This window comes from Chaetodon trifascialis, chromosome 1, assembly GCF_039877785.1.
Source record: "Chaetodon trifascialis isolate fChaTrf1 chromosome 1, fChaTrf1.hap1, whole genome shotgun sequence".
Classification (NCBI taxonomy): Eukaryota; Metazoa; Chordata; class Actinopteri; order Chaetodontiformes; family Chaetodontidae; genus Chaetodon; species Chaetodon trifascialis.
Window position 1 is genome coordinate 11,459,895 of NC_092056.1, and position 25,299 is coordinate 11,485,193.

The 25,299-nt window shown below is 39.5% G+C and overlaps 1 protein-coding gene across 2 annotated transcripts in view; it reads right to left on the minus strand.

The window, feature by feature from the left end:
• epha6 (eph receptor A6) overlaps positions 1–25,299 on the minus strand; it is a 53,617-nt gene that overhangs the window by 23,085 nt on the left and 5,233 nt on the right. For both annotated transcript variants that reach the window (XM_070968797.1, XM_070968788.1), the window contains exons 2-6: positions 21,845–21,909; positions 10,883–11,011; positions 10,048–10,197; positions 9,781–9,942; positions 9,432–9,660 (exon numbers count right to left, since the gene is read on the minus strand). In XM_070968797.1, the coding sequence (XP_070824898.1) occupies positions 9,432–9,660; positions 9,781–9,942; positions 10,048–10,197; positions 10,883–11,011; positions 21,845–21,909 (735 nt within the window). The remainder of the gene's footprint in view (positions 1–9,431; positions 9,661–9,780; positions 9,943–10,047; positions 10,198–10,882; positions 11,012–21,844; positions 21,910–25,299) is intronic.

Consider the following 25,299-nt stretch of genomic DNA (forward strand, 5'->3'; position numbering starts at 1 on the left):
TCTTAATTATTATTGAACTTATTGCTGGTAAGCTAGCCAACTAAGGAGGAGACAGCACACAAAAACAACTTTGGAGGCACTGGAAGGCATATTCCTCCTCTTTTGGGCTTCCGTCCTACCAGAGCTCTCACTTCATGCTAGGTCTGTCCTCCTGGACCAGTCTCTTGCCGAACACACTCATCTTCAGGTAAGAGAGCTAAGCTAACCAAGCTAACCTCCAAAATGTGTTAAACATGCAAATGTAGCATTAATGAACACTGTGATAACTGAGTCTTGAAAACACTACATTAATGACATTACTATCTAGCTAACACTATTAGCAACAGTTGAATGCTAACATGTTACTGAGGTTTCTCAGGTAGCGTCATGTTAGCGTTTTTTGGCAGTATAGCTTGTTAGCTAACATTAGCATGGAAACCGTTCTTAGTTAGCTTTGGCCATCACTGTTTTTGAAGTATGACATCTAAAATAAAGTAAACTGTTAAAAATAGGACGAGAACAAGTTGAAATTGTAACTTAGTTTAGTGGTGTTGATGGAAAGCAAATGGATTACCACAATTCATTATCCACTGGAAACCAAGAATGTTTGTACAAAATTAAGCTAAACAAACACACACAGTCATCAAGATATCAAGATATTTTCCTCTGGACCAAAGTGAGCTGACAGATGGTAACTTAGTTAAAAAAAAAATTGGGGGCCATTTTAGATGGTAGAGATTATAGTTGATAGAAATACCAAATATTAAAAACATGTTTAAAAAGTGTTTTATTTGATGTAATGGCATAGTCTTAAAAAGCAGTCCCTTGAGAGTAGTGTAATATAATATCACTAATACAGTTTTGATGGAATGCTGGAAAAATATACAGAATACAATTGTTATTGTCTTACAATACAGAAAAATAGATAGGTTTAATTTTCAGATCTTCATAAGGTAAATTGAAGGGGGGAAAAAAGCATAGGTTACAATATAAATTATTAAACTGATGAAAAGTCTCTGGAGCCCATTTGTTTCAAACAGCAGGTTTAAGAGTCCTCACATTCCCTACAGACAAAGAAAAGATTCAATTGTTTGTCAGGCAGGTAAAAAAAAAAAAAAAAAAGCTATTAACATACAAATAATGCATTATGAAAATGCAATTATAGCCTGCATTCAGTCTTAAACCTCTATCCACTCACATAGTCCATTTTACTGCCCTAAGTATTCTTCAGTTTTCCATCCTTACTCTGGTTCACTGTCCTACCTCATTACTTCCTCCAGTTCTGTCCCGTTTTACCTTCCTGTTTCCTATTTTTTCTCACCAATTCAACCAACTCTCCTTTGCTTATCTCTCCAATTTTTCTCTGACTGTTTTGCTCTGCCACAGTTTTCACCTTTTCTTGATTTTTTCATCTTTCTTCCAATATTTTTCCTCTTCCTGCTTTCCTCTTCTTCACTCCCTTAAGGCTTATCAGAAGATGGCAAATCCATTGCAGATTGCCTCCTTCTCGCCAGACTTATCTCAGTGGAGAAAAATAAAGCGCTAATAGTGTAATTATATAATATTCCGGGATCATTTTATTGCCGAGTGATTTGTATGAGAATATTATGTACGTGGGTGGGGTAATAATTTCAAAATTATCAAATTAGTATGTCAGCTATAAGACAGACACTATAATGATACAAAAAAAGGTAGCACATTGGGAAATTTAATCAAGACTTGAAGGCAGACAGCTGGACGGACTTTATAACTTCAACATTTCAATATTTTTACTACAGTTACTTTAAGTACAAAGTAGTGAGCCACATTTATTTCTCCTAATAAACCATTATGTTTAAGTCTGTTGTTGTCTGATGCATTATTGCTTTAACTGAGAAACATTACCATTATAATCCTTCTGTTGCTATTCTGTACTTTACCCAGGACTCCTTGTAAAGGGTCATTGTTACTGAGTGAATTATCCTAATGAAATAAAGTAAATTGAATGAAATTGCTCCTGGTACACACATTGATGGAGTCATGATTCAATGAATTCAGCAGCTGGAGACAAAATCCCTCAGATTGTAATTTGGACCAACTGATGCAGTATCTGTAGTATCTAAAGTATCTACATGTATGTCAGCTTGTGGGACCCATGGGGGAGTGCTGGTTGAATGATTAGACTTTCTACCTCAGGCTAGATTGCTGTTGCTTGAGTCTACCGGAGGGTAGAAACTGGGAGAATTTATAGTCGTGGCATCAACAGTTCAGTTGTTCACTCAACTGATGATAATAATGTGTCATTCTGCAGAGAACTGTAGAAGTGCAGTCTGTCACACCAGCCTGGAAAATTATTTTGAGAAAAGCCTAATTGGACTGTTTTAAATGCGTCTCCCCTTGTTCCCCTCCCACAGAGATTGATGGAGCTGAACTTGGCCATAAGTTCAGATACACTGGCATTTTTCTCCCATGATGAATCCGATATGAGAGAATGGAATGAAACTTCTGTCTTGTTCCCAGACATCTGAACTTTGATGGAATATACTGATGTTTGATCGACTTTCGGGTGGCCATAAATTGTATATCACGACACTTCAACCCCCTGTACAATAATCAGTTTAACCACCATAGAGTAGTGAAGTATGAGGAGTTATTTCCGGTACCCTGGTTCAGTGGTAAAAAGTAAAAATCTCATTTGTTTCCTCTGTAGACAACGCTGGGTGACTGACAGATAGATAGTTGATTCATGGACTACTTGATAGTCATAAAATGAATCTGCAACTAAATTTCCATAATAGAAAAATAATTTTAGTCATTTAGATTTGGTATTTAATTTTATTCATGAGAGTTAACTGAATATTTCAGGTGTTGGACTGAGGCTTAGGCCGAGAGGAATTCGAACGTGCATTTTTCACTAGAAAATAGAGAAAATGATTAGTAAACTAATCAATAATAAAAATGATCACTTCCAGCCCTAGTTGAAATTCTCCCAGTTGAAGTAACAGGACAGAAGATAAACAACTGCAACAGAAAATATTTGTTTTTTCGAAGAGCTTCAACTTACAATTATTTTCATTGTCAATTAATTTGCAGATTATTTCCTCGATTGATTATTTTGTCTATAAAACCACAGAGAAATGGAAAAAATATCCATCAAAATTTTCCAGAGCCCAAAGTTTGCTTGTTAAATGTCTTTTTAGTCTGACCAACAGTCCAGAAGTCAGGGATTCAATTTGGTATAAGGTTAGACAAAGGTGGCAAATTCACACATTTGAGAACCTGAACCCATCAAATATTTGCCATTTTTTAAATGACTCTAACAATTAGTTGATTGCATCTCTTGTCAAATGCAGACAGAAAAAGCCTGAAATAGAAATAGAAAAATGTTAGGTAATTAGTTAACTGCGACTTGCATGGTGCAAATTAGCAAAAACATCCAATCACCGAGTGGAAATTCTGTGGCGTACAATTTTTTTTCTGACTAAACAATAAACTAATGGTCAATCCATTCAAATGAGCTTTCTATACAGACATATATTTTGTTCTATTCTATTCTATTTTGCACAACTATATATCCCTGAAACACAGTGGTTAGAGGTCACCATATTTCTGTAAATAGCAATGGTCAGTGGTTTTGAATGAGAAAGAATATGAATTGAGATGACATGTTGGGGTTGAGCGAAAAATGAAGAAGGAAATTTGCAAGAAGGAAAGAGATAGAAGTGGAAAACAATCTGCATAAACAGGTGGACATAATCGAGTATAAAGATGTGTAAAAGGGATGAGATGAAAGATTGACACACAAACAGAAATCCTGGCTAAAATCATGTTGCTGTTTAGCTCCTCATGAGAAGAGTAATTTGTCACCCAGTTTCCAATTTTTGAGGCCCCTCATTCACTTGGATATTACTTTCCTCCAATGCTGAGCTCCTGCCAAAGGCAACAAACACACAGATTCATTTGAATTTCCAGCTGCTCCCTGCTCTCTGGTACACGCTAGGAAGATCACCACCAAAAAGCAATTACAGTCCTTATACCACTGTTTCTATCAAAAAGTTTGAAAACATCACATACACATGCACAAACACACAGACATGTAATGAGATGCAATTTGTTCATGATCTTTGTTCGGCTTTTTGTCATGGAACGCATTCTTATTCATGAAAGGCACAAAATACATAGTCCCACTCAGAGAAAATAGACAAAACACACAAGAATGACGCGGACATGCATGTTTCACAAATTTCATTACCAGTTATTATGGCTACAATTTTTTTTTTTGATAAATCAATTAATCATTTCTTGTATAAAATGGCATGTTCTAATTTTTTTTTACAGATGCATTCAAATGTCATTTTATTCGTCCAACAATCCAAAACCCCAAAATATTCAATTTGCTATCATGTATGACAAAGGTTTGAGAAGCAGGGAGCAGTGAATGTTTGATGTTTTTGCTTTGAATATGATTAAAATGATTGATTGAAATTTTGAAAAAAGATTGTGGTCTACTCTTTCAGTGATGACACCAGCATGTTTTCATTTTTGATGATATATGGAGCCATAGCTGTTGCTGGATTTTCATCCGAATGTGTCACAAAATGTAAACTTAATTTCGAGAAAATCAGCAAATGATAATGTGAGTGAAAGCTTGTTTCCATCCATTACCGTTATGCGGTCAGTAGGAGTTGGTTCATTGAGATAAGACATCTGTGGTGCCAATTCTCCAGTTGGAAAACCATTATAGGATGACACAAGCCATTTTTTATCTGCCTGTTGTTCTGTTCTCCTTCTTCTTCTCCATCAGCTCATCAGTCATGTGAGTTAAATGTTCACTACATGAGAACTTAATCAAAAAGGTGTTTCCAAAGAAAGTAAAAACCACCTCAAGGAAGCTTAAAAACTCTTTTGTGAAACTGAGAAAGTTTTATTCTTTTTTAATGTGATGGAAATACAGCTTTTGATTCCTTATAACATCAATTAGTGTTTATTGTTTAATAAAAAGTCACTCTCTTGCTCCGAATAAGAAGAGTACCTAAAAGTTAATGCTTCAGTTATTTTTTTAAAACCTGTGTTAATTACATTTTTGACCACATGGGGCAGTATGGCAAACAGTTGCCTATTGAGACCTGGCAGTTACAGAGCTACATTACCATTCATGTGGAGCTGAGTTTCAGTCAACCTGACAAATCTATGTTCGTAATTAACTCACTTTCTAAATCTGTTTTAGTCTCCACCGACTACTAATGGATCTATTTCGCTTGTTAGCTGCAAAATGCTCCATGACGTCACTTTTTTCATATAATCTCAGGACGATTCAAATTTTTTTGAAATTATGACTACTGTATAGTGGGTTTTTGGGCATTTTTACTGAAAACAGCCGCCTGCTTGCTGAATACATTGTTGTTTAAAGCAGCCAGTGAATCAAAGCTGTGTTCTGAAAAACCAGAACAATGAGCTGAGAGTTGTTGTAAAGCTCTGTAAAGCAGAGAGGAACCACAAAGTCAGATGATCCCTTTTGAAATATAAAAATTTGATCCATGATAATACTGATCAGACCAACAAGGTCAAGAGATTTGAGTGTCAATAGGAAACCTACAGGGGCTTGGCAAAAGAAAGTACATCATCTGTACCTTTTCAGGAATGTAAGGATGTGCCAGCTAAGAGATTTTGAGTTGTTTGGGTTTGTGTAGAGTTGGAAGTTTTCTCTTGGCTTTATGTTGTCAGAAACAGATGGAGCTGGAGACTATGTTTACCCTGGACTCTCAGCTTTGATATGCAGATGGGAAGTTCACAGAGAATGAGTGATGCTCTAGTCTGGCAGAGGCACCTTAGAGGCCAGAGTAAACATAGTCCTTAATGGACAGAAGAGGGGTACAGTGAGTCAGATACAACTAAGACAATGTATTGATCGCCTCATTTCCCATTCCACATTACTTGAATTTCAGGTCAAAAGTTTGGACTTTTGCTGCCTGATCAATCCTGTGTCTGGAGACAGCAGAGGTCATGAGTGAGCAAGCTACAGTAAGTACTGCTGATTTCTGGAGAACTCTGACACGGTTAGCTCATGGGGAAAAAGAGAAAAGGGAAAACACTGATGGACTTTATTGTGTGATTCTGAAAGTGTTCATCTATACAGTAAGAAGAGAAACTGGGACGTGTTGGTATCAACATAATGACAAGCACAGGCAGTGTGAGCTGCAAAAATTGTCCTTCAGAAGATTTTGTTGAAACCAAAATATTTGTGTACAGAAGATTTTTCGCCTACCTAATCACTTAGCCTACCGGTGGGCTCTTGGGCTTGTCTGCATGTCTATTCTGATTCAAATGAAATTCAAAAGACACCTCCATTAACTTCCCCCACAATTCACTGCCTCCTTTTGAATATCATGGTGTGACGAAAGGATGTGGAACAAATAGCATTAGCACTATGATGTTGCCTTATCTAGGTCATGATATAACCAGCCTATCTCTGAGTAATCCTCTTGTGGCTGACACTGAATGAAAGGAATAGAAAGGAATAGAATAATAAAGCACTCGATTGAGATGTCAAAACAGTCTGGCAGAATGCTATTGGGGTGGAAAGCAGGGTTTGATAAGCGCTGATGCCTTTGTTTAGGCAGCTGGGAGGCAAAGATGGACGTGTTAGCGCAGAGCTCTGCTTATATCTGGGAGTGCTGGGGTTTTCCCTATTCTCTCTCTCTCTCTCTCTCTCTCTCTCTCTCTCTCTCTCTCTCTCTCTCTCTCTCTCTCTCTCTCTCTCTCTCTCCCCCCCCTTTTGCTCTTTCCCCATGCTGCCTCTCAGACAGCTTTGATCACAGTACCCTTTGAAGCAGTGTTCCAAAATGAAAACGAGGAGAAAGCAGAAGTCATCGCAAGTTCATGCCTAAACTTCCTGCAACTACTTGCAAAGTGCACATCTTCATCATGGCATAGGCTCTGTAAGACCTGTGGAATTTACTGACGAGAAAAAATAATTGGCCATCAATCAATAAAGCCATAAATCATAAATTGCCAGGCCATAATGCATTGTTATTATTGATCACCTCCTCTAACCTAATGGTAACAGAAAATCCTCCCCAGATCCTCCTCGATAGATGTTACCTGACATCTCTGAACCCAACTGTAGCTCAACGCAAAACAATAGAGCGCAGCGCCATCTCTGGTTTCCTTTAACCAGGATGCTACAACAGTATCTCAGACAAGGGTGAATCTTAAAGGAACAGCCATTTTGGGAAATGCATTCTTTCTTTGAGACTCACAGTGAGATGATAAGATCAATATTAGATTCGTGTCCATTAGTCCACTGCAGAGATATCTCTGGGAAACCAAAGACTGTACACAAGGTGAAACCGCTAGTCTAGCTCTGTCTGTAGGCTTCATAACAGTTTTCAAGTTTTATTTATCTCCTTTTGCAAACATTGCACATGCAGTAAGTATCACAGACTGGTCACCGATTTAATTTATTCTCTTTAGTAACTGGCAACATCCGTCACATAAGTAATTGTGCACAGCTCTGTATCGTGACCCTCGTTAGCGTTCTCATTAATTAACTTTAATACCAGTATGGTGGCTGCCTTTGCATAAGTGATGATGAGAGTTTTTAACTCCTTTAAATCAACAAGTGCTTCCTTTCCCCCAAATTTTCTATCTGTATAACTCAACTCAGTGGACGAATGTTGTAATGTAAGGTAACATGAGGCCAGGTCTGGACTGGATGAATGTGACTGATAGTCTAAACACAGAATTTTATAATTACATTGATGATACCTGATTAGTGAAGTCAGTATCAGCGTCAGTACTGATCTTGCATCCCTCGTCTGTATATCCAAATGCAGCATTAAATGCAGATGGATAATTTATGAGTATCATTTATGAGAATTTACTGGATTATCTGATTATTTAAACCCAAAGTAGTTGCTAAATTGATTTCAAGGAAATATGTCATACCACAATATATAACTATTGCAATATAAAATCCCAATCCTACCGTCAACTTGAGGCATCTGAAAACTTAAGGTTTGTTAGTTTGAAGAACAAACAATATGTATGACTGAATAAATAGACAAACACGCATCGTTGCTCAAGCGTCAAGTGGGTTACTGCTCAATGAGTTACTGAACCATTCACTGTAGCGGCAGCCTCGATCCCCCTCCCACTGTCCCAATCGAGAGAAGCAACTACTGTCAGCCAAAGGGGTTGAATAGGGAGACTAAAGATGTAGGACATAATACGAGGGACACCATGAGAGTGCTGCTGCCTCATCAGTAATCTCTCCTGACAGGCTTCTGTGTTGTTTAACTACTTCTTTGAGATGATTGAGAGAGCGAGAGAGGAGAAAAGATAAATAAAAAAGTAGATAAAAGAGAAGAAGATAAAAAGAAAAATTACACCCGAGGAGCAAATAAAGGAGATATTACAGCATGTCCTACATATCAGTTGTACTAATGACTGTTGGAGTTCTCTCTGTAATAACCTGAGTAACCACATTGCCACAGGGGTACCACATGAATTTCACCCCAGCCAACCAAGGCTCCTGTAGTCTGAAAAATGTAGCCAGTAATTGTAATCATGCAGTGTGGCTCAATTTAGCACCTGCCTTAATTACAAGAGTATGTCTGAGCTTCGTGAGAGAAAGAGAGGGGAGGGGGAGTTTTACGAAAGAGTAGGTGCGGGCTAAATTAGCTGTGAAACTAACAAATGATGGCAATTAGCCAGCTAGCCCTCTGTCTGTCTGCACAGTCTAATTGAGAAACCAGGCCAAAGACTTATCTGGAACAACTCAACAGTTGCTTTAACTTTTTCTTAATCGGTTTGCAGACAATGGGCCACATTTTGTTAAAGCTGATCTAGTGGAATTAGAGAGGAAGCATCTAAAAAAAGCATTTTACAGAAGGTTTGTGCTGTTTAGCAAAGTTTGCATTTATTTACCACAGCACAATTTCTTTTGTAGCAGACAAAGAACAAAGTTCCTCTTGGAAGCCACATACACCTTGTTCAGGATCGCATAGCAGAAAAGGAGGGTGATGAGAGACAGCCAGAGTGAGAATTAAAAGGGAAGAATGAAAATAAAGGGGGTGTAAGTGAAGCATAAACAAAGTGGACAAGAGTGGAGAGAGGATGACGAGGGGAGGTGGAGTTGTGAGGAGATGAAGAGAGATGTGGATGGAGAGGATCAGACAAAGATGCAGGATCTTAGAATGAGAGGAGGGAAAAGTAGTTCTGTAACCTCAAACTCCTGCAGATGACTGGGGAGGCTCTGGAGATCTGTTAATATGATGCAATGCCTTCTCTTCTCTTCTCTTCTCTTCTCTTCTCTTCTCTTCTCTTCTCTTCTCTTCTCTTCTCTTCTCTTCTCTCTATGTATTTGTTCCCTTCTCTGTCGCTTTAGTACAGTGTTGGTGAAATGTACTGTTCTAAAATTAGTACAAGCACACACACACACGTACACAAAAACATCCAAAACACCTTCTCACCCTGGCAGTAGCCATCCATCTCCTCGTGGCCAATAGTACAGACACAGCGGCCCAGTGGTACCAACCAGTCTCCATCAGCACCACAGTACAGTTTGGGCGTGTCCCTCTCTTCTGCATTCTCCACACATGCACCCCTCACTTCCACCAGAGAGGACGAGTCCATATGCGGCACTGTGTCAGGAAATGCTGCCAGGTTCCTTAAAGTTGATGGGCAGCGTTTGTAGAACACCTTGTGTGAAAGAGGAAAACAGGAAGCTGAAAGCATTGCTAGTCTTGTGAAAGAAATCAAACTGACAAGTCCATGGCTGCATTTCATGCAAACATGAGCCACGCCACGCTGTTCACTGACCTTGACAGACACAAGCGCAATACAAGCTCCCACATCCTGGAAGGCCAAGTAGAAGCCCTTCTGAGTCACTGGCCCCACCTCCCTGACCTCAGTATTGAGGCGAAGAACACGGTCTCCAAGATCTGTCTGTGTAAAACTCTCATCTGCCGCAATAGTATCCACCTTAAAGCCAACAACAAACACTTTAGAAGCACAGATTGCTGTTCCTGAATGATACCAGTAGTGCAACAAAGAACTATTTTTTATAATATGGGTCCGATAGCAAACCTTGGCATAGTCAGTAGGACGAAACCGTGTTGCTGCAGGGAGCGGTTCATCAGTCTGCAGGTAAAAGAGGTTGAAGGTTTCCTTACAGGTACCAGACACCCAAGGAATGGAGTTGCAGTCTCTCAGTGTGAAACGCAGCTCCACATATACCTGCATTGAAATATAGATGAATACATATAATGATCAAAAGCTCATTTGACATCAGACATGCAACTATTAAACATTTTGCAGTTGGATCTTCATATTGCCTGACCGGAAATAAACTAGACTTTAGAATAGATCCCATTGGCCTAATATGTTTAACAGAGTAATATGACCAAAGTAGCGTGGTCAGAGTAACAATAAAATGACTTTATGTTTACATATTATGCTAAAATCAATTAAGTGCAAGCATCATAACAAGGAATTAATTCATAGAAAGCAATTATAATTTGCTAAAAAAGAGTACAAACAAGCAATCACAGAAAGAATAGGTGGGTCATTTGACACAACCGAGGCAGACTCAAGGTTTTCAGAAGTTTGCGATACAGCTCTGTTTAAGACATAATGAGCAGCACTCTAGTGTAGTGGTGTGTAAAGAAGAAATCCTGCACCATCTTTGATTATCATGAGCTCTTCTGTATTGACTTGACTGGAAATCAGCCCCCCTCTCTCTCAGAGTGAAGTCATCTTTTTTTGTTACTTTACAGTACATCTGCAACTCCCCCCAGTTTTTTCCCATCCTCACAACCAGGCCCTGCTTCAAGACCACTTCATTTGATCAAAATATTTGGCAAAGATTTTTTTGTACAAACTACAGTGTGTGTCTGAGGAGGTGCTATGTTGTGGTCCAGACCCTCTGTGCAGCCTGCCGCTGGATCCATCCAGACCGCAGCCAGTTGTTCTGGTTTGGCTCCATTACATGGCAAACCTGGAAGGTGTGAATAGGTCTGTTCTGCTCATCCATCTCTGTGATAGCGTCCCACTGTAAAATACAAAATATGTAAGATTTTCACATCACAAATCCAAGCTGCAAACACTGTTATGGATGAGCATTATATTAGTATGTACTGGGCTGCAGATTAGTATCAGATTTAATAATACAGAGATAATGTTCGGAGATTACAACACATGCACCCGAGAATGATCTGGTTTCAGAGCTGTTCCATAAAATGTTCAACCTCCATTGCATGTAGTGAAACTTAATTTCTATAGAAACATGACGTTTGAGAGACACCAAGCTAGTTTCACCAATGTTTTCACGCGGTTGCATCAGCCAGACTCTCTCATTTGTCTGCTCTGCTTTAACGGTGTGATGATCAGAGCTTCAAAAGCCCTAATGTTTATTGACAGATCTTCTTTCTCACAACTCCTGTGGCAATAAATGGGCAGCTGAGATTGTGTCAGTCACACAGCTGGACATGTAATTATATCTCAAGAGCATGAGGTACATGGGAGGCATGGTAGTTTTACTTGATTCTGTTCTGTTAAGGACCTGGTGGAGAAATTTGCAGCATTATAAATGAATGAGACTGAATCATTACATTCAAAATGCAGACAAAACTGTGTAAGTTGAGATGCTTGAAACCAGTGAAAAATAATTCATATTTAGCACACATAATCTCCCAGATCTTCCTCGTGGCCTTTGACACCAAAGGGCCCTTCAAGGTCAAGGGATTTCCCTGAGATAGTCCCATATGTTTCAAATTAAATGTGTTTATTGTTGTTCCGAGTGGCCGTGCTGGAAAGGTGGAGGGAAGAGCCAGAGAGGAAGAGAGGAACGAGGCATAATATTATATAAATATGGGGATAGTGGTGTGCGTTTTCAGTCTCTTGTATAAGACATTGCGCTCAATTATTGAAATCAAAAGTGACACATGTTGAATGATTTAAGTTCAAACCCGAATGGTCAGAAATGTGACATCAGATAGGTGTCTGTTGAGAGGGTTTCCCAAGCTATTCAACCATTCAACAAGCACTTCTAAAGAAACATAAAGACAGCTTGTTTCATTGGAAAAAGGAGAACTAATTCCTCCTATAATCAAAGCTGACCATGGACCAACCATTGGAATACTGCCAGGCTTGTTATGGTTGTGTCTCCACAGCATTGCTGTAATATTAATATAAAGGTTTTCTGACACCAGCCCAATCTTTACACACTCAATCAGGTCAGCTGCAGTGGACAGGTAATAGCCACGTCCCCATTCAGAGGCTGGAAAGTAGCCCATAGAGGTGGGTCCTCCTCCCCACATAAGACAGTGTAACCTCACAGAGCTCTGACCCAATGGTGCACTGGCGTCATCCTGATCAAGTCCATGGCCCAATGTTTCACTGATTTGCAGAGAGAATTTGGATTGAAGGGTGTCACTATCCAGTAAACTGGATAAAGGAAAAACTGGGTAAAGACTTCTGCATAGGATTCGCTCATGTAACCTTCAGTCACTAGCCTCCTCTCTTCCAGTCTTCACCAAGATACTGGAGCTTCTACCATGATTGCAAACTACCATTTCCATGTCCACAGATTGGAGCATGGAGGATGTGAGAAAGCATAAGTACCTAAATGGAAAGTACTCTGTGGCTGCTTATTGATTTCACTCTCCATGTTGGCACCTACATTATGCAATTATGTACCTGTGATATCTACAAAATGGGTGGTCAATAGGAGAAAATTATCCAAAGCCGCTGTGTTGATATGCATAAGTTTTCATTTTGAAATACAGGCGCACACACACACACACACACACACACACACACACACACACACACACACACACACACACACACACACACACACACACACGCGTGTATTTATCACCTGTGGGGACATTACATGGGCTTACATTCATTTCCTGGAGCCTTACCCTAAGCCTAACCCTAACCATAGCCACCATTTGCCTATTCCTAAGCCTATACCTAACCTAACCTTACCTAACCCGTAACCTTATCCTCAGTCTTCACCCTAAAATTTAATGATTTACATTAAGGGTCCCCATAAGGCAGGTGAGTCCCCACAATGTGACTGTGTAAACAGTCCCCACAACGTGATAAATACCAGTCTCTCTCTCTCTCTCTCTCTCTCTCTCTCTCTCTCTCTCTCTCTCACACACACACACACACACACACACACACACACACACACACACACACACACACACACACACACACACACACACACAGAGTCTTTAATGGTGAATATCTTGAATGTGTCATATAAAGAGAAACCCAATAACATTAGATGATGGACAGAACAAGTTGAGCCAAAACAACTGAGGTAAAGTGTTCTCTAATATAAATCATTAAACAACACTTTAACCTTGACTGAAGTGTGCAAAAGCAATTAATCTTATATTAATTAAGCTATCTAAATTAGCTCTATGTGACACCCAAGGGCTAAATGATTAATCAATCATAATAACTTCCTCTTTCATTTGGAACTTCAGTCAGCCAATAATGCTGTACCCAGGCCTTTATCATGTTAAGTGGACTCTGAGGTAGCATGTAATCATGCACATATCATTGCTAAGGGGCATATTCAAGGTAAATGAGTAGAAAAGAGAGAGAAAACATCTTGATACAGGATTATTATGGGATATGTTCAAACTGTAAATGGCTGAAAATAAAATCAAATTACACTGTTAACTATACCATATGCATAATAAACTACATTGTCATTATTCTAATACAATTACAGTATGTGTATCTTAGCATGTGTAACCATGGCATATGCTTTTATTGGCACATGATTAACTATTATTGGTTCACAATTTTCCAAGTCTGTCTAAAAATGAGGTGCCCATATGAACATTTCCTCTTGTTCAAAGCGGCCATTAATCGATCCCTTGCCAATGCACTTCCAATGTGATAAATGGGGAGCACAATTCAGTCTCTGTTCTGTCCAAAAACACATTCTGAATTTCAGTTGAAGCTAAAGTTTGCTGTTAGACAAATCAAGCACTTGTCTTCCAAAGTTCCAATCCTTGTGTTACCATCCCACCACGGCAGCTCAGCAGAGAAGCATTGTCCAGGGAAACAGAACGGGAATTTTGTAATTTTGAAAGACATCCATTTGTTTTGATTAACTGAAACTGCTGAAGTCTAATATTAGCTACAAATAAATTTTAGAATAGAGTTTTGCACTAAATGAGGACTGGAGATTTTGTCCCCCATCACATATTACAAACATGTTAGAAAGTGATCTCTTCATGGCCAGTGGGAACAGTAGGAATGATTAAAGCAAACTTCTTCAGTGTTCATATGGGCACCTGGCAATGTGAACCCATTATTAAAATGTTACTTAATGCTTGCAACTGTAGCGCTAGCATGTTAATGTTTAGTGTTAACAATCTTAATTATTGTGTTACAGTAGCATACCAACATTTGCTAATTAGCTACAAACACAAAGCAGCCTACAGCCGAGGCTGATGGGACTGTCATTGTTTGCGATAAACCAATGACCAACGTGAAAGGTCAGGGGACCAAACCTATTACAAATCATTTCCATTAAGATTGAGGGAACTTAAATATCTCTAACAAATCCATCCAATAGTTGTTGAGATATTTTAGACTCAACAAAACTGGTTGCCCTGACTGAAAGACTGACATTACCTCGAGCCATGCTGATAGCATGACTAAAAATCTTAAAATCAGACGCCACCAAAGTGAGAAGCCGACTAGTGTTGTATACGCCTCTGCAGTGCTTTGATACATGCCTTTCAGCCTGGAACTTCTGAGATTTTCCACTAGAGTATAAAAGTGGAATGCGGTAGAACTGATAGAAAGGAAATGTGACTTTACGAATGATTCACACACTTGAAGTCAGAGGAGTTTTTTCAACACATAGACTATATTCTGCCATTTGCTGCCCTCCTTACAGACCAGAAGCAGAAACTCTGCATTTTTAAAGAAAGCAGACTCTCTGGTTTGCATAAGATCAGCATTAAGTAATTGAAGTTCCATTATGCATACAAACAAGAGAAAATGGTAATTTGTCACTCTCTGTGCCTCAGTGTTCTAAAATTCCCCCTTGGGATGTGGCATGGTTCAGAGCAGAGAAAACAAATGCGAACCCTGAGTTTGAAAGATGAGCTGCAGCCCACGCTCTCAGAGGCAATCAGATATGCACCTACTAATCGCTCTGCCTATTAGCCCCAAGCTTAGCAGACTGCAGCAGACAGAAAACAGTTTTTTTTTTGTACAAAGGTGTAGAACAACTTAATGTATTGACACTTGTTGTTGTTGCAATATGAGAGTTTTCTGAAACCGGCCTGTGAAAAAGCCCACTGTTGACTTAGTGCTGAGGCTGAAGCTATGAAATACTGATGATTTGGAAAACTACACATGCAAAAACAATTTTGGGTCTAATTTTCTAGTCTGGCATCATGACCCTTGAGTTTGTTAAAAGTTTCCTCACTTAATCCAAAAAGCAATTAAAACACTTCATATCAGCACAATGACACTGGCACTGCAATTAGACCTGCCCCTAAGAAGTGTCCTATTGACTTTTGCTTGTTCAGGTGCACTTTCTTGAGGTCCAAAGGCGGTTTTAGCAAAGTTTGCATGATTAATGACTACAGTGTCTGCATACAGATGATGATTTGAAGGAGAGAGTGGAAGGAAGGAAGACCTCATAATTATTGTGTTGTTGATGACATTTACTTAGAGTCTCAATCCCTCTTCAGACTTGAAGTGGACAGACGAGCAGCCGCTCACTTTACATCAGTTCCTTATGGCAGCCATATTAATGTCTTGGAGTGGTGCTGAGTGGATTAGCACTCTGGTAGTTCTGGTGTGCAGCATCTTTAAGAGTAGAAAATGCTTATCTGCGATGCATGTAGGTTTGTACAGTTTTTCGGGAACATTCGTGTGGCTGGTTCTTTTACACTACACTGATGCACAGGGCTGCAAAATAATGTGAGATGTGAGATTGAGATTTGGAAGGTATGTGTGTCAGATGCACTGTGAGACTCTTCAATCTACTCTGCATGTGCTGTGCAAATTTAACAAAAATAGAAAATTAAAATCCTTTTTGTCATGTCACCACGTTAAACCATTTTCTCCATATTGAATGTATTGATCAGCCTACAGCACCCTAACTTTATGGTATGTATAAATCATTAACACTCATACATTTCACATGCAATTGTCAATGTAGAATTATGATATTATTTGGTTTCACTCATATTTGCCTTTTGATGATGCAGATTGTAGCATCCCCTCACTGACTTCAGAGACACACTTCAGCATTTTCTGTGACATTCAGAAACAGTTATAAAGTCCTGTCATTGTGCAGAGACATTGTCACATTGAAAACTTGTGGTGTGTTTCTAACTCTACTTGTTATGACATTTGTTTTTTTTGTTCTTTTTTTGGGGGGGGGGGGGCGACTTATAAAATTCCCCACCATTACTGCAGCAGCTTAAGGTCTGCACTCAGCTTGTGACAGGAGCCTTTGACAGCCACTGAACATAGAGAGTGGAAAGTTGTTATGAAAGTTGTTCATCACTGAGAAGAGGTTTAGGAAGAGGTTTTGAAACTTTTGCCTCGCAGATAAGAGATCATTTTCCACATCAGTGATGGCTGCATTAAGGCCAGGCTTGCTAACATGAGCAGAAGCCTCTCCTTTCACCAGCAGTGATGTGACATGGCTTTAACCAATATCTCCATTTTTAGAGCCAACCTTAAGGAGTAAAGTATTTAGTTTCGATTATATTATATCTTGACGATTTATGTTTGCAAGATCTTCAGCATCCTCTGCTGGAACCTAGGTGAGGTAGCATGAACAGAGCTTCAGAGTCATTTTTGAGTTCAGAGCAAGCTGTAGTAGGTGCGACTTCTACCTTGACAACTGCTCTTCCCAGCTAGTTGCCTTTCCTCGCCTACGCATGGTTGATGTATATTATTAAGCTAACTGCACTGTCAGTGAAAGAGAAAGGGAGCAAAAGAGGTGCTGTTTATAGCAATAATTTAATGCTAATTTAACAATTTAATGCTGAACACTTAGACCCATCAGTAGAATTTTTGCATTTGACCACAATCTATAATCTACAGTATGTGACCATTTTAATAAATCTTACTCACATACTGATATTGCACAGCATATGTGAGACACAATACATCTGAGCATTTTTCATCATTGTGGGTGGATGGGATTTTGGATCATCAGTATCTAAACTGTAGCAACAAAGGCAGTGGATCAAGCTCGACAACACTACCTACAACTACTACAAAAGAGCCACATTTGTGTAGTCATCTGATTGTTAGGTGCTCAAGACATTTCCTTAAACACATTTGTTTTCAGTAATGATAACCACCCACTATCTGCCTGCAGGACACCAGCACTAGAGCTTTAAAAAGACATTTAGTACTGTATAAAGCTACATTAATAATACCACATGAAGATACAGTAAAAGCCTGCTCTCTTTTCAGTCATTGTGGTCATTTTGAAAAAGAAGGCCCTTTGATAAATGCAATACACCCTTTGCATGGCAATAGTAACCAACTGAAATCTTAAAAACATGGTGTCTCCAGGGGACTGGGAGTTCATTCATTCACAACCGCATTATTCACAAATACAGATAAACAAACACCCACACACTTCTATCAGCTTGAGCAAAGAAAAAGCTCAGCAGCAACACCAATCAGTATCAACTTAAATCTGAATAGCTACATATGAAAACAAATAAACCAGTATCACCACATAACCACTGGCCAGAGACACATTTAATACACGGAGCACATCAGTCACTCAGTGCGCTTTTACCGTGGAAGGGGGTCCCAAGTGTTACCAGTATAAATGGCCAAAAAAATATTGACTTTCTTGATATTCTCAATGGAAAAGAGTGGCTTAGACAGTGCTCTGCCTTTTATTCTACCACAGTCGGGGTCAACAAATGGAATGTACCTCAGAATCTTGGCTACTTCATCATAGCTGAATAGTGGCTACAAAAACCGGCTTAAGTGACCTTTAAACTCCAAGGAGAATAAAATCTATATTGTTGGAAAAATCACTTTATATCACATAAAAAACCAAGCAGAGTTTGTGTGTATAGCAGGGAAAAAAATAATGTGGAATTCCCTTTGAGGAGAAAAGAATATCAATGTTTCATGTGTTGAAAAAGACGTCAGGCCATTAAAAAAAAACCTCACACACATACACACAAAAACACCCATATGCACACCCACCTACATTGTACAGACAGATACTGTTGTATTAAGCACAATGGTGGAGGCACTCAACTTGGCTAAGAGGTGTGAGGTTTTGATTAAAGCAAGACAATTTGTCAGTGTCAGACTAAAGGGAAGAGAGAGTGAGGTGTTATGAAAATATCATTAAATCTCTGTAGCTGTGATGAATTATTGATTTGATGTGAATCTGGGTGGTGGCGCTGTGTTTTTGTTCAACCAATTAACGGCGTTGTTACTCCCCATAGCAAAAAACCTGCTTAGGCTGTGTGCAAGGGAGGAGAGGCTGTTTCAATATTGGTATTTGGCCATGAAAATATCTCAGTATTTTGTTTCTATTTATTGGTTTTGCTCCAAAGGATTTATTACACTTTTAATAATAGCCCGAAAGCACAAACAGTCCCACTACCACCTCGTGTCCCGAATTAGACACAACATCATGGAAAAATTATTGTTGCTCAGTCCCATTTATAAGGATGAAATCTACAGCGCTCCCTCTTCAGGCTTAGTCCTGCAAGAATTATATGATACAATTTAATTAGTTTAATCTCTAGATAATTTAAAGGCTTGATCAAATCTGCCTTCATTGCACATAAACATTGTCGTATGTGATCTATCCATCCATTTTCTATGTCGCTTATCCCTTTCGGGATCGCATAGCCTATCTCGGCTGTTAACGGGCAGGAGGCGGGGTACACCCTGGTCACGAGCCGATCGCAGGGCACATGCACACAACCATTCACACTCACACCTAGGGGCAATTTAGAGTTACCAATCAACCTAATGAGCATGTTTTTGGTCTGTGGGAGGAAGCCAGAGTACTCGGGGAGAACCCACGCATGCACGGGAAGAACATGCAAACTTCACACAGAAAGGCCCGACCCAGGAATCGAACCGGCAACCTTCTTGCTGTGAGACACGCGCACTACCTGCTGCGCCACATTACAGCTGTATGTGATCTATTAAGAAAAAACAAAAAACAAAAACAAAAAACTAGAGACTATTGTTTTTGATTTATTCTGCCGTCATGTTTCAATGTTTCAAAAATGGTCTGACTGAACTCTGAGTGTTGTTTGTTTGATTTTTACTCATATTTTATTTGAGGTTAAGTGTGAGTCATTCGTGATGGAGTGAAGATAAGTGGGAAGAAGAGCTTGAAATTTAAATTGCAGTAACATTATGCAAGTTTATTAAGTAAACTTGTGTGTGTTAATGGCCCTTAGTACTCAAATTAAAAGCTGCTATGAGCCATGGCCTGATACCTGCTACCATGTTCATCTCATCACAAAAACCAGTGGAAATCCAGTCCTGAAGGATGTTTACATGCACACCGTTGTTATCAGTGAATCTTGTCCTTAATCACTGTCAGGATATGTTTATATAGGACCCAGAGCAACCTGTTTATTCATATCCTAGATCACATGATTAAAACATGATCAGCGTGTCTGATCACCGTTTGCTGTCTGTGGATGTTTATAATCAACTTCTCAATCTCTTGTGTCTGTTTCGTGAGTTATCTCAACTGTTCTGGATAAAACCCACTTAAGCCGATACTTTACTTAATTGAAAGTACCAGTACAGCAGTGTAAAAATACTCCAAGTTCAACACACTTTTTCTGCAGTAAAATAATCCCTACGGTTGATACATTATAATATGTGACATTTTTAGATTTTAATACTGATGCAATAATGTGTAAGCAGCATTTTCCTCTTGTAGCTGGTTGAAATGGAGCTGCTTTATCTAGTCAGGAAACAGTCAGGCCAAATAAATCTGAGATAAAATGATTATTGGGACAGAGAGGAACAAAACACCAAGTTCTGCCACACAAATCTGTAGTCATTTTTCAGACTCTTATCTAATCTTTGCTTGTTTGTGAATAATACGAAATACATTTACCCCTTTGGTCCTCAAACTGTTATTCAAATGAAACCATCTGAAAAGTTGGGAAAAGGAGGGAAAATATCTCTGTGGTGGAACTTGTATTGGCTCACAGACATCTGAAAGGCCCCAACCAAGCACTGTTTTTTTGTAAAAGGTCACAAGCCAGTTGGTTGAAAGCCAATCACAACATGTGCATTGCATAAACCGATCGTTTTTTAATGAAGAATCTTAGTCTGTAACTTGCAACAAATCAATGTCCTAGAGCAGAAACTATAATATCTCCCTCTGAATTTAGTGGAGTGGATGCGTAAAGTAACAGAAGATGGACATGCTCAGGTCCAATTTTGAGGTACTTTACTTCAGTACAGTTCTTGAGTAAATCCAGTTGGTTACTGCCACCACTGGAACTGTGTCCTAGAATTGACTTGAGATATAGCATGAGGTTAAAATTCAGTGTATCCCTCTGGTGTCAAGCTATTACCTGTAGCAACATGTAAACCATGATATTGTTAATCATCCCAATGTTTGTTTCTCTGGCTAATTACTCTGTCAGTCCAGTCAAAGGCGTGCATGCTCAGATAGCCATCAGAAACCCTGAAACTGGACAGGGTGTTTACATGCCTCAGTACCCCTGTTTCTCTTTGAGAAAGAAGGATCACACACCCTGGTTTGGTCAAAGCCTAGATAATGATGTATCTGGGTTTCTGGAACAAGGACCAGTACAAACATGATGCTTCCAGTGTGATTTTGAAAAGCTGCTTCCAGAAATGGCAGCTCCATTTATTCCTGCGTTTGAGTACACAAGTTACATCACAATGCTTCCAAGCATATGAACAGCTCATTATATCCCAAAACTTTTCCAACCAACATCTTAGCTTGAAGGTGTCCAGACCTCTGCAGGTGAAAACCTATCTCATCTAGATTAAAACAAGGCATAATTTGGCTGAAAAGTACATTTTTTTTTAGATGTTGAGGTAACAGCTTTTCATTGATTGAAGCGGCAACTGCGAGCTAGGTAAGTCAGACATCTTGCATCGAACACACCCTTTACATATGGTGGTGCGTCTCGGCCATCAGTGCTTTATTCAGTGTTTTGCTGCCACACCGGTCACCTGAAAACTATGCTGTCACTTGCTGTTACCGCTGTCACTGTTCATACAGCATTTCAGAAACCCCGCCTCCACCCCAGCATCCACCTATAGGCTCTGAGTCTAGCTTCCCCTGGGGGGGGGGAGTTCATGTTGCTCCTAACTCCCTGCTGTGCTGTGCTTGGTGCTTTCAGCTCTGTATTGGTGAGGTCATATGCTGCACTTATTCAACATGCACATAATCATCCATTCCATGAGACTTTTATGACTGAGTTATATTTCAGTGTGACACAGGTACTACATTTAGTATAGCACTGAAAAACTTAAATGTAACCTAGACATCTTGAAAAAACATTTAGTCCAGTTTTAACCTTACAGACATACAGAAACTGGATGACACATTGATCCGCCTACTGTCAGGAGGGTTGGCAGGTAAAATATGTCACCTGCTGTCTGGATTATTTTTGAGACCCAAGGTCCTGTCTGTATCTGACTTCAGTGCAAGAAAGAAAAACAATGACTAATCTGGCTTGATAGTTTAGTTTTGAAAGGAAAGGATAGTGTGTCAGGTCTGTTAGGTCTGAGGTATGCTTTACAAAACAAGTAAATGATGGCAAGATGCTTAACAGTGAATATTTTTATTTTTAGAAATGCTAATGTGACTCACCCCATTGACAGGATATGTCTTCCAGTCCAGTTCTCCTAGCACTGTCGTAGTGTCCAACAGAACCACTAGAGAGAGCGGAGTTGTGAAAAAGAAAGTCGTGTAAAATGGAGGAGAAAAATTGGAAGAGTGAAAGAACGACAGCGCAAGCACAAAGAGTGACAGGAGAGAGCAGGAAGGGGAAGAGAGGGAGAATGCGAGAGAGGTTGGACAGTGAATTTAAAAAGAAGAGAAATGGAGGTGACAAAATCGGAAGAGAGAAGACAATAGTTATCAAGCTGTCAATGAGGAGCTGACGGAACTGTAAAGCCCTTATCAGATTCAACCACCTATGAAATAACAGCTCTTAGGAAAGTCCAGGAAAACAGCAACACTGACACAGATCCGCCCTCCGACTAGGTGAAGTCTGGAAGATTAGTACTCTCCTTCTCAGAGGTCAGGAGTTTTCTGTGCTACATGACATCAAAGATAAGCCAAAGATGAATAAAGGGGACAGACTATGGAAACTTTAAATATTTGACCAAAGAAAATGTGGCTTCATTAAAATTCATTTAAACCAGTCAGTGTGCCATTCTTTATGAAGTAACAATATCACATTGTCTGGAGTGAACTGAAGTCCCCTCTTGTGACATGATAACAGCCCAGTATCCTCAGGAATTACACCCATGTTGAATGCAATGGTGGTGGTGGTTGGTGCTATGTAGAACAATGTATGGACAGAGGTGGGAGATCATTTCCCCGAAAATAACACGTGTTCAAAATCTGTGTGACATATAGACGGATGACAGATCAAGACAGATGGATCTCATGATTTCATGATGAGGGACGCTCACACTCACTTCAATCATACTTTGCACGAACAGTATGCATTTTGCATAATATCAGCCCAACAATGGCCAACATGTCAGACTTGGGGCACTATTTTTTCCAGTCTATTGTGCGTTAGTGCACCTCGTGATGCAAAAAGCCATTATGTCTGAATTTTTTTGCCTGGTTTTGCAACTTAAACAACATCATCTCTGCACCTCATTCAAGTTGTGATACACAGCATGTCTGATAGAGTTTTTGCATGAGCCTGCTAACAACTGTCTTCCTTTGTGTGTGCCCATGACAACGTTGTCTACATACAAGTGTAACAATCTCAAGCCGTCTGCACTCTGGTCACGGCTCAGGCATGAAAAGAGTCATTATCTGGCCCTTGCTAAGCCCCCCTGAGCCAATTTGATATGATGAATGTGCAATTTCCTTTGTCTCCACACAGCCAGTTAATTACAATCTCTATCAATAAAGTGAGTCCCACTTCAGTGGTCGACATTATAGACCAAAGAGTCACATCCTTAGACGACCTGTCACTCCAGTGTACGGCGGACTTTGCCAAATCTTGGCTAATTTAATGGGGTTGCCACTGTTTTGAGAACAAGTTAGATAACCGGAGAAGATACACTTTGGTAAGACTAAATGAACCGCTTCAGTATTTACAGAGACTTCATTTAGCCTTGATCCCCTGCTGGTAATTAAGGGCTGAATTATAATAAGATGGCCTTGCCTGTGTTCAAAAGGAGGACATGGAGAGAGTGAGGGAGGGAAACCGAGAGACAGACCGAGAGAGACTGAGATATTGATTTTGGGCTAAATTAGAAAAACAGTCTTTCATGATCATGAGCAATGTTCCATATCATGTTTGGCAGCAGCAAACTTTCCACCAACTATCTTCACTGTCTGTCTGACACACAAACACACGCACACACACACACACACACACACACACACACACACACACACACACACAAACATACATACGCTGTAATGCAGTCATAAAATAATTACATTCCTGCAGCTACCTTTGGAGCCAGGAAATAACAGATGACCCAAGACCACAATGCTAAATTTGATACACAGATTTTCTCACTTAAAGCGCACACATGCATGCACGCACACACACACACACACACACACACACACACACGCCGTTGAGCATTTATCAGGAGGCTAAATCACATTACTTTTGTCTGGATGCATAATAATCTGCAACTGTCCTTTCTAAATTTTCCTGACCACATGGAAAGTATCACATTCTAGAAAGTAAATGAGTACAAATCGTCTAAATTGTAGTAAATCGCTAGAGTTGATTACTGACACACCAGTATTGCAGGATGAGGTGTTCAAGGTGTGAACAAATAAACCTTTAACACTGAATCCTCAAACTGAAATGAGCGTATTGAATCATTAGTGTCACTGACCAAATCCATAGCTTTGAGAAAAGCTCACTGAAACACAGAAACAATCATGGTGTGATAACTTGGCTGTAAATGAGAGCTATTGATCTCATTAGCAGTGCTTGTTCAGGCCTAACGTTGAACCAAACTGAGCAACAAAGGTTGTACAGTAACTGACTAAACTTAGATTCTTTGAACCGAACTGAACGAAAGGCTTCCAGGGTTTTCCCTGTCTATCTAATGCAACTGCTCGGATGCATGTGCATGTTACGAACGGCGACCGACTGTGGAGGCAACAAGGGAATGACACGCTCGCAGTTTATGCAAGATCAAAGTAATCAATTAATTGGCATTATTCATGAGGCAAAAGAATGTGTGTAGTGAAAACCCGGTTAGCTTAGCTCACAGAAGTAAAGAGGACTGGATGTCAAACCTCAAAATCCTGTTTTTTGAGCGTCGGTGTTTGGTAGATCATTTTAAATTACAAAAAGATGCCAGTATTACTGCACTGGACAAACACTTGTTTTTTAAATAACTTCTCTGCTATTTTATATCAATATTTTAGATTTTTATGGAAAATTCCTAATTTTTTCCATGTCATGTGACCCAGTGACTCCAAATCAGTACAGAATTGTACAACCGCGTTTCCAAAAATTCCAGAAGAAATTAAACAGAATGTGATGACTTGCTAATCTTTTTTGACAGTTGAAAACAGTCCCAAGACATATATTTAATTTTTTTGCCATGGTTTTGTATCTTAGTCTGTTCATTCATTATGGTTGGTTGCTTGTTTATCGATGTTCCACCTGCCAGCACTTCATCCAATAGAATCACTTCACCTGCTCCCCCTCCCCACTCACCTGTTTCCCATCACCTCATTAGCTCCATGCTATATACTGGTCCACCTCCACTAGGTCTCTGCAGATTCTCTTTGTGTCATGTGTTGTAGCGTCCTGTCTTGTTTTATCTGCATTTCCTCTGATCTTGATCTCTCTCTTTTTTTTTAACTAGTCTGTGTTTATTGGATCTTGACCTTGCTTTGTTTGCTTGCCTGTTTTTTTTGTATCTTTGTACGTTTTTTCACATAAAGACTCACAGGACTTCTCCTCAGCCCCCTGCGTCGAGTTAAATTGCATTTTAAATTTAAGACTGTGATAGTTTTTCCTCATCAACTTCGCTGATTTTTGTAAATGTATACTTATATGATTTTGATACAGCAACACATTGCAAACAAGTTGGGAC